The sequence below is a fragment of the Malaclemys terrapin genome, chromosome 9, assembly GCF_027887155.1.
Source record: "Malaclemys terrapin pileata isolate rMalTer1 chromosome 9, rMalTer1.hap1, whole genome shotgun sequence".
Taxonomy (NCBI): Eukaryota; Metazoa; Chordata; order Testudines; family Emydidae; genus Malaclemys; species Malaclemys terrapin.
In genome coordinates this window covers 71,654,572-71,671,210 of record NC_071513.1, presented here as the reverse complement: position 1 = coordinate 71,671,210, position 16,639 = coordinate 71,654,572, and the positions used below count along the sequence as shown (strand labels likewise).

Genomic DNA, 16,639 nt, shown 5'->3' with positions numbered 1-16,639 from the left:
AAATATCCCCGAGACATTTCTTTAAATATATTAGAAAGTATGGAATTGTGCACCAGGGGGACACAGCAAAGGAAGCACGCAGGCAATAGGACAACTTACAGATACTTAATCCTCAGATCTATTCCAAAAAGATCTAACTTGTCTCTCTGGCTGCATTGATTCTGAAACCTCCAGGAATAATTCCCAGGTTTGTCTTGGAGATTCAAGCCAACGAATAAGAGTTATCATGGATGTTGAAGTCCACCAGGACAATAAATGTGGAAAAGGCCAATGCAAGACCAAAAGAGACTCATTTAGACTGGGTAGGACTCATGATGTGAGAGTCTGTACACTACAAGGATTCCCAAATGTATCTTATCCCCAGGATCAACAACCAGATTGATACAATCAAATAATTTCATTTCTGGGAGGGGAAACCTATGCCTGCAGAGTCAAAGTGTCTTCTCGACATCAACTAGCACCCATGACTATTAAATATTTTTACTGCTAGGGTCCTGTGAATTTAGTGTCCATTAGCTTATCTCAGAAACTTTGACTATCTTTCTATTGTAAACTACTTTGCATCCTTCCAAATCACATCACTTGCCACCATACAGGTCAGTTCATCAGTGTGTTTAAATGAAAGTCAAACACTTTAAAAAGGGAAGCTAGTGATAAGCTATAAAGTTACAAACCAATTGCTCCAGGCAATCCAGGCAATCCAGACATTCCCTTAGCGCCTTTGGGACCTGTCATTCCTTGTGGTCCATATCCTGGTGGTCCAGTGAGCCCCATTTCTCCAGGAAGACCTGGGTTACCAGGCAATCCTGATAACCCTCTGTCCCCTTTCGAACCATCCAGTCCCTATTAATAATTAGACACATTTGCATAGTGTGCATTGCTTATTTTTCCGTGTTAGTTCCAGCAGCAACAAGTTTTGATACATTGGACTGATTATGATCTTACTCTATTTTAACAAAAGAGTAACTCAATCATCTTAAGCAAAGTACTGCTGACTTGCATAGTGTGAGACACAAAATTATCTGTTTATTGTATCCTTATCTAATCCTGTGCCTTTGTGAGATCCTAAAAGAAAATGCAATAGAACTACAAGAATACAGGAGGGATTTGCCCATTCTGGGATACTGCCTTCTGACCCTCCCAGGGAACCTACTTCTTCCAATCCAAATTCTTAGAGACATTCCAGCAGCTAAAACTAATGAATAGGACCTTTCATGTTCCAATTTATGTATATGTAACATAGACCACAAAAATGATTTGATCAATGCTTTGATTTGACTAAATTTGCCCATGTATAATGGAAGCTGCCCACACAATTCCATGCAAATTGCAAATAAGTAAGTGTAATCAAGCTTTACCACTTTGCCACCATTTTAAGCCTCACAGAAAACATCAGACAAAAATAAAAATTTCTGTCCTATGGGAAATTCTGGTATTTTAATATTTTTGTCCAAATTGGGATGAAAAGTTGAAATATCAACATTTTTTGCAGAACAAAAAGTGATGACAAAGTTTGATTCCCCTAACCCTTGTAGCTACAGATAATCAGCGTCAATGCCTAGATATCTTTTATGAGTATACATTTTAAGACCAGAGGGGACCATTTTATTATCTCATCTAAACTCCTGCAAAACATACACCATAGAATATTACCCAGTAACTCCTGCATCAAGACTATATCCTGTGGTTAGGTTAGAGCAGGGTTCTAAACCTTTTTCTTTCTGAGGCCCACCCAACATGCTATAAAATCTCCATGGCCTACCTGGGCCACAATAATTGGTTTTCTGCATATAAAAGCCAGGGCTGGCACTGGGGGATAGTAAGCAGGGCAATTGCCAAGGGGCCCTGCAAAGCTACACTGCTCAGGCTTTGGCTTCAGCCCTGGGTAGTGGGGCTCAGGGCCCCAGGCGTCAGACCCATGCAGTGGGACTTTGGCTTTCTGCCTTGGGCCCAAGTGAGTCTAATGCTGCCCTGCTTGGCGGACCCCCTGAAACCTGCTCGCTGCCCCCAGGGGGCCCTGGACCCCTTGTTGAGAACCACTGGATTAGAGCTATCTTTACAGATGTTACAGTGTTTTAATTCTAATGAATAGGGCTGTGAAATGTATAATTATTTACTTAGCTTTCTATTAATTCTAAAATAATTGAAAATAATGTATACCAACCCTTTCGCCTTTAGGCCCTTTTGAGCCTTTTGAACCATGTTTTTTGTGCAATCCATCTGAACCTTTCCTCCCTGGATTTCCTCTGATCCCTGGATCTCCTCTGTTTCCTTTTTGCCCTTCTGGATACACATATCCTGGTTCACCGTTTGGCCCTTTCAGTCCTTGATCTCCTGGAAAACCTGGAAGTCCCTAGGACACATCAGTTAAGAATTTCCATGTTAGATTTATGTCAAGTAGTTTTTTTATATCAACACTAAATGACTAAGTTTCTTTCTTCCTTAGGCAATTCTTTAGAGGGTCCCAGGATTTTAATTTAATTTTGTCTTCACTAATTTCACTAGTCAAATAAGAATTATTATTTTCATTTACTTGTTGTCCCTGAGGCTGATAATTTAAGTTAGGGGGTCAGATCCTTGGCCCTGCTCCTTCCCCTTTGCATTGCTTTGGTGGTGGAAAGGGATGACAGAAAGATGGCTTAAACCACTAAGGGTATGTCTACACTACCCACTGGATTGGCAGGCAGCTATCGATCCAGCGGAGATCAATTTATCGCATCTAGATGCGATAAATCGACCCCTGAGCCCTCTCCCGTAGACTCCTGTACTCCAGCGCTGCGAGAGGCGCAGGCAGAGCCAACGGGGGAGCGGCAGCAGTCGATTCACTGCGGTGAAGACACCACAGTAAGTCGATCTAAGTACGTCGACTTCAGCTACGTTATTCACGTAGCTGAAGTTGCGTAACTTAGACCGACTCCACCACCGCCCCCCCCCCCCAGTGTAGATCAGGGCTAAGATGGGAATTTCCTGTTGCATGCTAATGCTGACACAGATGGCTCTATGTCATCCACTACCGGGTCCACCAGTGTAGGGGACATTTGGGGATTGAAGCACACTTTACTCCGGTGATCCTGGGCTGTTGAACTGATGATTGTAAGCTCTTTTGGACAGAGATGATCAATTTGTTCTGTGTTATACTTAGGGTCCTACCAAATTCATGGTACATTTTGGTTGATTTCATGGTAATAGGATTTTAAAAATCGTCAGTTTCATGATTTCAGCTATTTAAATCTGAAATGTCATGGTGTTGTAATTGTTGGGATCCTGACCCAAAACGGAGTTGTGGGGGGGTTGCAAGGGGAAGTGTGTGATACTGCTACCCTTACTTCTGTGCTGCCTTCAGAGCTTGGTGGCTGGAGAGTGGTGGCTGCTGGCTGGGAGCCCAGCTATGAAGGCAGAATTGCCGTCAGCAGCAGCACAGAAGTAAGGATGGCATGATATGGTATTGCCAACCTTACATCTGTACTGCTGCAGGCGGGGCACTGCCTTCAGAGCTGGGCGCATGGCCAACAGCCACTGCTCTCAGCCACCCAGCTCTGAAGGCAGCACAGAAGTAAGGATGTCAATAACCTTACCCCACTAAAATAACCTTGTGACCCTCTGCAACTCCCTTTTGGGTCAGGGCCCCCAATTTGAGAAAGGTGGTCTCCCCTGTGAAATCTGTATGATATAAGGTAAAAGCACACAAAAGACTAGATGTCATCAGAGGAGACCAGATTTCATGACCCGTGACGCGTTTTTCATGGCTGTGAATTTGGTAGGGCACTAGTTATACTGAGTTCAGCACAGGGAGTCCTGGTCTATGACTGGGGCTCCTGGGCAGTATTGTAATATACCTAATAATAAAATAATATTAATTAATTAATTAATTAATTAATTAATAGGGAGCCACTACTGATGGTGCAAGTTGAAGCAGACAGAAGGAAGATCCCTTAAAGATGCTTTGAGGGAATCTTTGTCTCTTGCCCCAGCCAATGGAGCTAGGGTTTTACACCCTCTCAAAGGGCAGCATAAAGCTAGCTTCTCCCACACTCCCTGGGGCTTGAGGAGCCACTGTGCCTTGAGGGAACAAAGCATCCCAGAATTCCTAAGAATCAGAGCTGCCCTTAGCATTTTGGGGTGGGCCAGTCAAACATTTCCAGTGCTTTGTAGGGGAAATGGAACCCCATGGCTTGCACTGGGGTCTAGGGATAATCACCAGCATTAAGAACAGGTTTATAAAGGGCAATTATCTGAATAAATATGCGGTTTGGAGTGTATGTAGTGAATTTTAACATATACACACACTTTAAACGCATTAACTAATTAGTCTTCACAACCACCTTTGACTGTGAGATAGGTATCATTGTCATTATCATCTTTATTTCATAGCTGAGGACACTAAGATAGAGAGATTTGACTAAGATTACAGAGGAAGTCTGAGTCAAGCCTAAATTTGAACACAGGAGGCTCTTGCTCTTAGTTCCCTTTAAAATTCAATAGGTTATACTGCCTCTCACATTACCTAGATAAGTCATTATAGCCTCTGGTAATGGGTTTCAGGAGATGGCCTATAGGTGGCCAGCTAGGAGAGAAGCATATAACAGACATAGTACCATGAGTGACAATGTGGGCAGCATTGCCCCTATAAACATGCACTGATCTGGAGAACTTCTAAAAATCAAAGGACCAGTGAGCATGTATTTCATGAAGCTCAATGGCCACCCCAGGCATTGTAGTATTCATGGTGATGTGCATTTCCTTGTGATATTCAGGAAAAATGTATGTTATATTTTCCACCCTAGTGACTGGTTTACACTGGTTCATATTTTTGAGGATATCTTTACAAGGAAAAAAGCTAAAGCACATTTTTTCCACACCCCTCCCCATTTTTTAATTAAAACTGAAATTAGCCCTAATTCTAGACTCTGAAAGTACCACCTTCCTGGAACCATCAAGCTAAAATAGTAACAGTATATCCTGCATATGGCAATACAACTAGACACCACGATTCTCATCTCACGAAAATCCAATATTGCAACTGAAAGATCTATTTAATTTAAATCTTACTTGAGGACCTGAAGGCCCTTGTGCCCCTGGAGAACCTCGAGATCCTTTGGGACCACTTATTCCTTGTCTACCTGTGACAGGTGAAAGATAAATCAGTTTTTCATTCCTTTGACAGGCTCTGGTACTAACATACAATACAGAGAATTGCTGCCTTTCGGATACAACACACATCAACAAACTGCCTTGGAAGAGACGTTGGTAAATTGCTGGCTGGTGGGTGTATAAAGAAATCCCTCCAGTATACTTGTTATTTTGAAATTTCTTTCTCCCCATTATTAATTTCCTAGAAAAATTACAATACAGGCTCCCTACTAAAGGTTTCCTAGGTAAATGTTTTCCTTGCCAGAAAAACATTTTCATGTATTGACAACTTCCCTGAGTTTCTCACTCCCTGATACTGAATTAATTCCATATACTTCCCCAGTGTTCTCAAGGAATTGAATTCCTTCAAGATGCAATACTCTTCCTCCTGGGGTAGTTTCCTTCTAATTGTTTCACTGGAGAAATTGTGTGCGTGACGGTGGCAGGCAGGGAGTTCACCCTCTGTGAGATTAAAAGGACTGGAGTTTGCCCCCCTAAATCAGCAGGTTATTATAAGACCAAAAGGCTCCATATTCAGCTCCAATCTGTAGCATATTCATAGAATGTAAAGCCAGAAGGAACCACTGTGATCATCTAGTCTGACCTCCTGTATAGTACAGTCCACAGAACTTCCCCAAATTAATTCCTAGAGCAGGTCTTTTAGAAAAACATCCAATCTTGATTTAAAAATTGTCAGTCATAGAGAATCCACCATGACACTTGGTAAATTTATTTACAGCTGCCTTAATTTTACCTTTAAATCAGGTTTGTTTTTTAACCAGCAGAGCCTTCTTCCTCAATTATGGCTTTTGGGGCATCTAGTAAAGCAGCGGGTGGGCAAACTTTTTGGCCCTAGGGCCACATCGGGTACAGAAATTGTATGGAGGGCCGGGTAGGCAGGGTCGGCTCTAGGCACCAGCAAAGCAAGCACGTGCTTGGGGCAGCCCATTTGCAGGGGTGGCAGGGATCCAGCATGAGAGCTGAGAACCAACAGGGGGCCCTGGGAGCTGTAGTTCCTTGGTTCATATAGAGCCAGCCCTGGAGCAGGGAAAGAACCACATTTCCCAGCATTCCCTTGGCCACTACCTACAGGAAAAAGGGGGAGGCAATGAGGTAGCTGAGACCTCATGCTGCAGTGAATGGAGAGCTGAACTGTGAGTAGGGATACCATATATTAACATTCAAAAAATAGGACACTCCATGGGGAGGGTGGGTAGCCCCACCCTGTCCCCATCTACTCCCTCCAACTGCCCCCACAGAAACCCCAACCCATCCAACCCCTCCTGCTCCCTGTCCCCTGATCACCCCCTGCCCCTAACTGCCCCCCAGGATCCCACCCCCTATCTAAGCCTCCCTTCTCCTTGTCCCCAACTGGCCCCTCCTGAGAGCCCCCCTGCAGCTTCCCCCCAGGACCCCACCCCTACCTGTCCCCTGACAAACTCCCGAGACTCCCATGCCTATCCAACCGCTGCCTGTCCCCTGACTGCCCCCCAACCCCTGACCCATCTAACCCCCTCTTCTCCCTCCCCCTGACTGCCCCCCCTGAATCTCCCACCCCATCCAACCCTCCTGCCCCCTTACTGTGCCACTCAGACCAGCGTGTCTGGCTCCACTCAGCACCAGACACACTGCTGCATATATGCTGCCGTGCTCCCCCGCAGAGCCACAGCCCTCTCCCCCCACCCCCCAGCACCTGCCTTCCAGACTTGAACACCTCAAAATTCAGGAGGGCTCAAGCTCAGTTTGGGCAGCTGTTACTTCATTTTTCCCAAATCAAATATACTGATCCACTGTAACTTGCTGTAGAAAAAGTAGGATAAAATTGAGCAAGAAATGCTTCCCGGTGGTTATTAGGACTGGAATGGGTATTTTCAACAGCCATTGCTTTTTTTGTTTGTTTGTTTGTTTAAAAGGAAGACAGTGATATTGCATTGGCAAATTCCCCATAGAAAGAAAGAGAGGAACAAAAGAATAATAAAGGCACCTCAACTTTTCTTCATTTATGTAGGACAGTCTTATATGCATCCAGATATCCTCCTATCACACAAGCTGAAAATTGTTCCACTTTACTACAGTTCTGTAACCATATGGGAACCAATCCTGTCTGTGTTCTGTGCACATCTAAAATTCCTGCTGAATGACCTGCCGTGGGAGTGAGTTACCAGTGACCCAGGGCTGCAGTGGAAGGAGGGTGCGGGGGAGTGGGGGAGGGGCGGGGAAGAGCCCAGGGCTGGGGCAGCAGGGGGCTCCAGCGAGGAGCCCAGGGCTGGGACCGGGGGCAGCCAAAATTTTTTTTGCTTGGGGCGTCAAAAAACCTAGAGCCGGCCCTGCGGGTAGGGAAGGCTGGGGGAGGCTATGTCTCCCCAAACAGTGAGGTGTGGCCTGGCCCCCGCCCCCTATCCAGCCCCCTGGAACCTCCACCCCCATCCAACCCCACCCTTGACTGCCCCCCGGGACTCCCAAATCCTTCAAAACATCCCATCTCTCTGCCCCGACCATCCCCCGGGACCCCCGTCCCCTATCCAATCCCCCCTGCTCCCCACCCTCTGACCACCCCCGGGACCCCCACCCCTATCCAATCTCCCCTGCTCCCCACCCCCTGACCTCCCCCTTGGGTCCCCCCACCCCCTATCCAATCCTCCCTGCTCTCTACACCCCACGTTACCTGTGGGGTGGGGGAAAGGGCGGCTCCATCCTTTCCTTGTGCATTTCCCCTGCTCATTTGGCTGCTCTCCCTGGCAGTCAGGCAGAGCTCGCTCCCTGTCTGGGCTTGGCTGCTGGGGATAGAGGGAGGCCATGGCTTGCTCTGGCCCTGTCCCTGGCAGCAGGGCTCAGGCCCCTTGACTGCCCCCCTGCAACTCGCCCTGCTTCCCGCCCCCACCCCCCGGAACTCCCCCCGCCCCCCAATCCCTGAAGCACCAGGTCTGGTGGTGCTATAGCTGTGCCGCCCGGCCGGAGCTGCAGCCATGCTGCCCAGGTGCTGGGGGAACTGTGACTGCGAGGGAGGGAGAGAGGGGAGCAGAAGGGGAGGAGTCAGGGGCTAGCTTCCACCCTGCTCACTGTGCTGCCGGGGAGTTGGGTTGGCTCTTCGCAAGCCTGTCCTGACCCTGCTCCCTGACAGGAGCTCAGGTCCCCCCCGCCCTTTTTTTTTTTCTTTTTTTTTTTTTTTTTTTTTACAGGGGAGCCAAGAAATCTGCAGAAGGTATGATTTTGACACAGAATTCCCCCAGGAGTAATACATAAGCTACCATTAACTTTTAGTTGTGTGATCAGTTCAGCTTTATCTATTAAGACAAGGTCTAATAAGGAATTCCCCATTGGTGTTGGCTGCATCGCTTTATTAGGAAATTGTTATCTATAATGTTTAGAAATTCAAAGGATGTTTTAGTACTAGCAGCATAAGACCTCCAGCATATGTCACTCAAATGGAAGTCCCCCATTATCACAGTTTCCCCCCATAAACATTATAGATGGGTGTGTAAGGAGGCAGTCATCTTGTTCCCTAGTGTGATTTGTTGGTCTGTAGCAGACACCAATAACCCATCTTGTGCTTTATCTCTTAGAACAGTGGTTCTCAACCAGGGGCCGGGGGGGGGGGGGGGGGAGTTGCAAGCAGGTTTCAGAGGGTCCAAGCAGGGCCAGTGTTAGACTCGCTGGGGCCAGGGCAGAAAGCCAAAGCACCACTGCATGGGGCTGAAGCCAAAGCCTGAGCAACGTAGCTTTGTGGAGGCCCCTGTGCAGGGCCGGCTCCAGGCACTAGCCCACTAAGCATGTGCTTGGGGCAGCACCTGGAGGGGGGCGGCGCCGCGCTCCGGCCGGAGAGCAGGACCGTGACTGGACTTGCCGCCCTCCCCCCGGCGCTCTGGCCGCCAGGGGAGAGCGGAGCTGCGGCCGGCACTCCACCCTCCCACCGGCGCTCTGACCACCGGGGAGAGCGGAGCCCCGACCGGCACTCCGCCCTCTCCCTGGCGCTCTGGCCACCGGGGAGAGCGGAGCCCAGGCTGGGCTCGCCGCCTTCGCCCAGGCGCCCTGGCCACCAGGGGAGAGCGGAGCTGCGGCTGGCACTCCACCCTCCCACCGGCACCCTGGCCGCCTGGGAGAGCGGAGCCGCGGCGGGCTCTCCGCCCTCCCCCCGGCGCTCTGGCTGCCGGGGAGAGCAGAGCCCTGGCTAGCACTCCGCCCTCCTCCCGGCGCTCTGGCCGCCGGGGAGAGCGGAGCCCTGGCCAGCACTCTGCCCTCCTCCCGGCGCTCTGGCCGCCGGGGAGAGCGGAGCCCCGGCCAGGCTCTCCACCCTCCCCCCAGGGCTCTCGGGGGGGCGGCATGTGGCTTTTTTGCCTGGGGCGGCAAAAAAGCCAGAGCCGGCCCTGCCCCTCCCGGCTGCCCCAGGCAACTGCCCTGCTTACTATCCCCTAACGCTGGCCCTGGCTTTTATATGCAGAAAACCAGTTGTTGTGGCACAGGTGTGCCGTGGAGTTTTTACAGCGGGTGCGGGGGGGGGGGGGAAAGAGGGGGCTAAGAAATAAAAAGGTTGAGAACCCCTGTGTTAGGACATTGATCCATAAGCATGAAAGTTCATTTTCTTCTGTGTTAAGAGTGACTCGGAAACAGGTAATGACAGAGTGCCACTCCCCTTCCCCCTTTCCCCACGCAATCCTTCCTAAATAGGTTATAACCATTGATGTTAACACTCCAATCGTGCGAATCATCCCACCAGGTTTCAGTGATACCACCTAAATCAAATGTATGCTCATAAATAAACAATTCCAATTCCTCTTGTTTGTTACCAGGCTGCTGGCATTAGTGTACAGTATAGGCAATTGAAGAAGTCTTGTTTTCATGTTCTCTGGTTTCTTGATTAATTTTGTAGTCAACATCTCAGTTTTCTGCTGAGTGCTCATATCCTTCCTCTTTTTTTACCTTCTCCTTTTGCTTTCAGTGTAACCCCTCCTGACTACCTTAGCCAACCTGTCCCCAAGGAGATTGGTTCCCCTGCTATGGAGATGGAGGCTATCTAAACTGTACAGCCCCCTCTTCCCATAGGAAGTGGACTAGTGGGACACAAAATCAAAGCCCTCCATCCTGGATATCCAGTCCCTGGCCCCAAACCTCCAGTTTCAGACAGTTTTGAGTATTGATTAAAAGAAGCATCTCACTGTAATTGAGCCAATGCTGTTGGATTTGTGCAGCTAAAGATGGTGCATGAAGAAACATTGGCATTTCCCAATAACAATTTAGTAAAGCCAAGATATTTTACCAGTAACTCCTTCTTGACCATCTTGCCCAGGAGCACCAGGAAGTCCAGGTCCTCCTGGTATATAACTACATTGATTACAAGGACTTGCTTCTTCACCTGGAACAAAATTATATCTTCATTAATTGTTATAGTGGCAAATTACTTTTGTGTTCAATGAATAGCTTGCATCAGGCCCGCTCAACTACCTAACGTATCTCCTGGGTTAAAGAGGTGTGAAAACACTGGGAATACAGCTTCATTTTAATCATTAATCATCAATAATCAAGGATTTACAGATCCTTTTAAACACAGCCTGGTTTATCTCTTGGCACCAGAGCCTACAGCATCATCAATTAAAAGACAGGATCACCCATTTCAATAGCGTGGTTTTTGTTCACTATTTTAGTATTCTGCTGAGAAACACTCATAAGCCAAATCCTGTAAAGCAGGAGGAAAGCATGCCCAGGCCTTTAACTCCTATGCATGGTGGCTCCACAATAGGCTGGCTGACCCTAGAAGTTGTCATCATGAGCATGTTGGACAATACAGAGCTGCAGTAGTCCCTGTGGTGCAATCTGCAGGGGGACACAGAGTGGCCCAGGCATGGGGACCTCATTTCCAGCCTCCTCTCTCTCTCACATGGCATTGTGTGCAGGAAGACGTGAAGATTGTGGGAGTGTGTGACTCTCCCTTCCCCAGACTGTCCTGAGTGGAATTACCCTTTGTCCCACTGGAGCAGTTATCTGGCTCCAGTATCTTGGCAGCACAAGGGGGAACTTGGCCCTCTTGCTGTTTCCACACACACACAAAAAAGACACGGAGAAGTCCTGCTAACACAAATTAATTCATTAATTAATTTCTGATTGGTAATTCCCAAGGAGTAGCCAGAATCAGCATAATAATTTTTAATCCATCTATATATCTTGTTTTTTAGCTGAAAAGAAATGATCAGTTCATGTCAATCACAACACGGCCCAATCCTGATCTCACACGTGTGGGTGTATTGTAGAAACCCTACTGCACTCAGTGCAGTTACACTCACATGAATATGAGGCATAGCAGAATCAGATCCAATTATTTAGTCTGACAAACAGTAGAATGATCACATTCAGCTCTGTATTGAATCTTGACTGAATCTGATTTTTCAGCTCAGTTGCTGTTTTCTGTAAGTTACAGCAGCTTTCCTGAACATGGAACAGTTTGTTGTTCGATAGAAAGGTTAAATGAAATTTCTGTAGCTTGTTTCTCCATCTGAATCAACAGTAAATTAATTCTCGGAACATTTACACACACACACACACACACACACACACACACACACACGATTGCTGACCTTTCACTCCACTATCTCCTGGAAGTCCTGGAGGTCCCACACATCCGGGGTTTCCTGGAACTCCTGGTGGGTGCGTTTCAAACGTTACTTTACCTGATGATAGCATGAGTATGACAACATTAATTTAGTAGACTGTTCAAAGAGTTTTAGTTTTTGCAAAGAGAAAGAGAGATAGACACCACCATGATGGGTCGTAGAGGATATTCAGCAGAGGCGTAGCAAGTGCCCTCCGTACCCTCCGACCGGAGGGGGCCCCGCAAGGAAGGGGGCCCCTAAAAGTGGCAAAATAAATACTGCATTCCAGTTTCTGCATTGTAAGGGGCCCCGCCCGGACATATGTTCGGAGGGGGCCACCGTTCGGAGGGGGCCACGTTCTTTGTTGCTACGGCCCTGATATTCAGGCTCAAAGGAAGAACAATCTTATGCTAAACACATCTGAAATTTTGAAGAAAGACCGACAAGGCCTTGTACATGGAAGTACCAGAGGAAAAATCTGGTAAAGCAGCAGTAAATCTCATTTGGTCTGATGGATATGTTTATGCTAATGGGGTGATGACCTTTAAAGAACACAGTTCTGTGACTCCAGATAAAGATTTTGTACTTTTATTTTGGATGAGAAGTAAATAAATTAAAGCTCCAGGTATGAAAGGGGAAACTTTGAACCCCAAATTTATGTTGCTCGTGTCTCTTCATCAGCGCTGCTTTCGGCATTCTCAGCTACCTCAAAACAACAGAAAAGCCTTTAGAAATAGCACAATGTATTACCACCAATAACACTTGGGCTAATACAAATTGCAAAGCCGTACTGTTTATAATACAAAGTAGTCTTTATTTGGTTTTACCATGAATTGCTACTTTGAATTCTGGTTCTGTTGCACACCCATTTGAATTCCACTGAGTTTGCATCTTCCTCCAATTTTATAACCTGCACTTAGCTGATCACCCCATTTTTCACTTACCACTTACCAGCATTGCAAGGGGCGTATTCTCACACAGAATTACTGCTTCAAAGCCCACTGTAGTCAGTAAGAGCTTTGCCATTGATTTCAATGGGGTTTGAATTGGGTCCTGTTGAATCTACTGTTCCAGATTTACTGAAATTTTGGAAATGTCAACCACATAAACAGGCTTTCCTTTAACATCACCAGAGTGTTCTTCATGACTATTCTTTCTTCCTCACTGTGCAGTAGATGTGTATTGTCACCCTTGTCCAACTCCTCTGTAATGGTGGGAAGTCCTTACATTTTTCGTACAGAATCTCAGAATAATGATGGAACCCAGAACTTTGTTACGCGCACTGTTTCTGTTAATAATGTACATGATGTTTGCTCTTTGGAAATCCCATTCAACCAGGCTATTCAGAGAATTCTCAAGAAGTCACTTCTCATGAAGTGTTAAGACACTGGGCCAGCTTTCTGATCTCAGTGATACCAGCCAATTCCACAGATGTTGAAATTACTCTGGATTTGTGCCAGTGTAATTGAGACCATAATCTGGCCCATTATATACACCAGGGGTCGGCAACCTTTCAGAAGCGGTGTGACGAGTCTTCATTGATTCACTTTAATTTAAGGTTTCACATGCCGCTAATACATTTTAACATTTTTTAGAAGGTCTCCCTCTATAGGTCTATATATAATATAACTAAACTACTGTTGTATGTAAAGTAAACAAGGTTTTCAAAATGTTTAAGAAGCTTCACTTAAAATTAAATTAAAATGCTGATCTTAAGCCGCCAGCCTGCTCAGCCCGCTGCCAGCCTGGGGTTCCGTTCACCTAGGCTGGCAGCAGGCTGAGCGGGGCCTGCGGCTGGAACCCCGGCTGGCAAGGGGCCGGCAGCCAGAACCCCAGGTTGGCAGCGGGCTGAGCGGGGCCGGGGGCTGGGATCCCAGACCAGTGGCGGGCTGAGCGGGGCTGGCACTCCAGACCAGCAGCGGGCCGAGCGGCTCAGCCCACTTCCGGTCTGGGGTTCCGTCCGCTGGCTCCTGCCAGCCAGGGTCCCAGCTGCCAGCCTTGCTCAACCCGCTGCCAGTCTGGGGTTCTGGCTGCCGACCTCTTGCCCCAGCTGTCGACCCCGCTTGGCCCACTGCCAACCTGGTGCTCAGGGTGGGGGGTACAAGAGTCAGGGCATGGGGTGTGGGGGGGCTGGGTATGTGTGGGGAGTGCAGGAGTCAGGGCAGGGGGTGTGGGGAGTGCAGGAGTCAGGGCAGGGGAATGTGGGGAGGCTGGGGATGTGTGGAGGGTGAAGGGGTCAGGGCAGAGGGCTGGGGGCATGTGAGGGGGTGCAGGAGTCAGGGCACGGGGGGCGGGTATGTGTGGAGGGTGCAGGAATCAGGGATGGGGTTGTGGGGGGGGGATGCAGGGGGTTGGGGTGCAAGGGGGTGCAGGGGTCAAGGCAGAGGGCTGGGGGGGCTGCGATCAGGGGGGTGCTCCCAGCCCCCTGCCCTGAGCGGCTGATGGCAGGGGGTTGGAGGGATACGCCCGGCTCCTACCACCCCCTGCCTCTTATCCGCCTCCTTACTGGTCTGAGCAGCGAGAGCACTGGGGCTGCTCTTCTCTCCCTCCTGCCACCGATGGCCCTTGCGAGGGAGGAGAGGAGGCAGGGCTCGACGCAGCACGCTGGTGGAAGAGGCGGGGGAGGGGGAAGCTTGGCTGCCGGCAGAGCCTGCCCTACAGCAGCAGCTGGCAGGACCACGCTTGCTTCTGCTCCCTGCCCCCACCAGAGAGAGCAGTAGGTGGGGGGCGGAGAAGAGCGGGCTGGGTCGAGCAGGATTTTTAATGGCACGCTGCTGCCTGCCAGGATCCGGCTCAGTCCGCTGCCGGGGTTCAGCAGCGGGCTGAGCGGGACCCCAGCAGGCAGCAGTGTGCCATTAAAAATCGGCTCATGTGCCGTCATTGGCACACGTGCCATAGGTTGCCAACCCCTGATGTACACAGTTACACAAGTTCTATGCTGTACCTGGCTGTCCTGCAGGACCTGGTGATCCTACAGAACCAGGTCTGCCTGGAAACCCATGAAGTCCTGGAGATCCCACAGCATTCATGCCAGGCTGTCCTTTCTCTCCCTTATTTCCTTTCAGTCCTGGATATCCTTGTGGACCATTTACGCCAGGTCTCGATACACCTAACAAAAGATAAAACTGTTATTTAATTTCAAGGATCCTAGATGACCTTATAGAGCTAATAAGAGTTTTTAAAAAGTATGTTCTGTAACAGGGGAAGGTGTAGCACGTTAGAACTTTTGTTTCTATCATTCAAATGTGTGTTGAGTTTTGGCCATTTAGGGTATGTGTACGCTGCTGACTTTACATGTGCCCAGGAGCAAGGATATGTCCAACCCTCCCCCACCGCCCTCAACCTTGTCCACACTCAAAACACCTGAAACATGCATCTCAGGATGGGTAGATCCCAAGCTAGTTAGCTCGTCTGAAGGTGTGGGTTTGTGCTCGGGTCAGCTGTAACCATCCAACTTTGCAGATTGATGTGGTGAAGGCATAGTAACAAGGTCTCAAATCTCACTAGTTCTCCACTCCCATGCCCACAATTCCCTGTACCTATATCTTTCTAGGACACTAGAATTTTAATAAATATCTGGCAGGAGTACAGCTGGCAGCACAGTTTTACCTGGTGCAGTAAGGACAGCCCCATAAATACTCATGTTTCTAGAAAGCTAGTGGAGTATGGCATTGACCATTCTGCTGCTTTGTGCCGAAAAAGAATGAAGCACTTAAAACAGCAGTACAGGAAGGTCTGGGACTTGAACACTTGAAATTTTACAAATATTTACTATATTATCAAAGGGAAAAAAATGAGAAATTTTGTAATTTCTTTATTACACTTCGGGCAAGTCACAAGTAAAATCCAAACAATCATCAGTGACCGCAACTGTCCCCAGTACCAACTCCACCCCATATTACAAACACATTTCAGGAAATCTGTCTAGAGAGGATCAATAGTGTGTGAATTGGGGCAAGCACTTACATGGTGACAATCTGAACAATCATGCAATTACTTCAGCTGTCCCCATCCCAACCCCATCTCAATCGGTAAACACATTCCAGGTAAACTGTTAAAATGGATTACATACCAGCGTGAACTGTGACAAGCACAAAACAGTGACAATCCCAGCAAGTGCAAATCAGATAAAACTAAAATAATAAAAAGCCACTTGTGGCCTATACCAATTTTGGCATGTACCTTCATTTAAGATTAAAGCAGATTTATGAAAGGCTATCAAAGTGCCCCCCAGTAGCAGCACAAGTCAGACATCATCCTCTTTCTCCCAGCACTGCCAGGATCTATCAACTCTTATTTTCCTTGCCAGTCTGGACCCAGCACCACTCTGGAGCTGGTTGCCTGTACTGGGCTTGCATACAATCAATGTCCTGAGCCTACTCCAGGTGGGAATACTTGCCTTTTGCCTTGCCTTGTGCAGTGTACAGCAGGCCACGATTATATAAATGGCATTGAGCATACTGGCATCCAGACATGTTTGAAGGCAGCGCCATCTAGCCTTGAGTCTACCAATGGCAGATTCCACTACCATCCTGCAGCCGCTGAGCTCAAAATTGAATTCCCTTTTCCCAGGGCCCTGACATCACTATACAGTTTCATGAGTAAGGCTAGCTTTTAATCACGGGTATTTTTAGTAAAAGTCATGGAGAGGTCACGGCCAATAAACAAAAATTCACGGCCTGTGACCTGTCCATGACTTTTACTAAAAATACCCGGGACTAAATCTTAGGTGCTCTAGAGGGCTCTGAGGTGCTGCTGCTGCTCTAGCAGGCTCCAGGGTGCTGCTCCTGCTGGGGTCCCGCGGCTGTCCCCCAGGGCAAGTTGCCTGAGGCAGCCCTGGGATCAGCCGCACTGCCGCTGCAGAAGTCGTGTAGGTCCCGGAAAGTCATGGAAGCCATGACTTCTGTGACCTCCATGACAGACTTGCA

At 48.2% G+C, this 16,639-nt stretch overlaps 1 protein-coding gene and 1 long non-coding RNA gene across 2 annotated transcripts in view; one reads left to right on the top strand and one right to left on the bottom strand.

Moving 5' to 3' along the window:
- COL4A3 (collagen type IV alpha 3 chain) overlaps positions 1-16,639 on the bottom strand; it is a 125,603-nt gene that overhangs the window by 41,282 nt on the left and 67,682 nt on the right. The window contains exons 21-26 of the mRNA XM_054040195.1: positions 14,656-14,820; positions 11,697-11,789; positions 10,385-10,480; positions 5,050-5,120; positions 2,165-2,353; positions 675-843 (exon numbers count right to left, since the gene is read on the bottom strand). Of these exons, the coding sequence (XP_053896170.1) occupies positions 675-843; positions 2,165-2,353; positions 5,050-5,120; positions 10,385-10,480; positions 11,697-11,789; positions 14,656-14,820 (783 nt within the window). The remainder of the gene's footprint in view (positions 1-674; positions 844-2,164; positions 2,354-5,049; positions 5,121-10,384; positions 10,481-11,696; positions 11,790-14,655; positions 14,821-16,639) is intronic.
- LOC128843391 (uncharacterized) overlaps positions 6,208-16,639 on the top strand; it is a 35,042-nt gene continuing 24,610 nt past the window's right edge. Inside the window, exon 1 of the long non-coding RNA XR_008446255.1 lies at positions 6,208-6,284. This is a non-coding gene — a long non-coding RNA (uncharacterized LOC128843391). The remainder of the gene's footprint in view (positions 6,285-16,639) is intronic.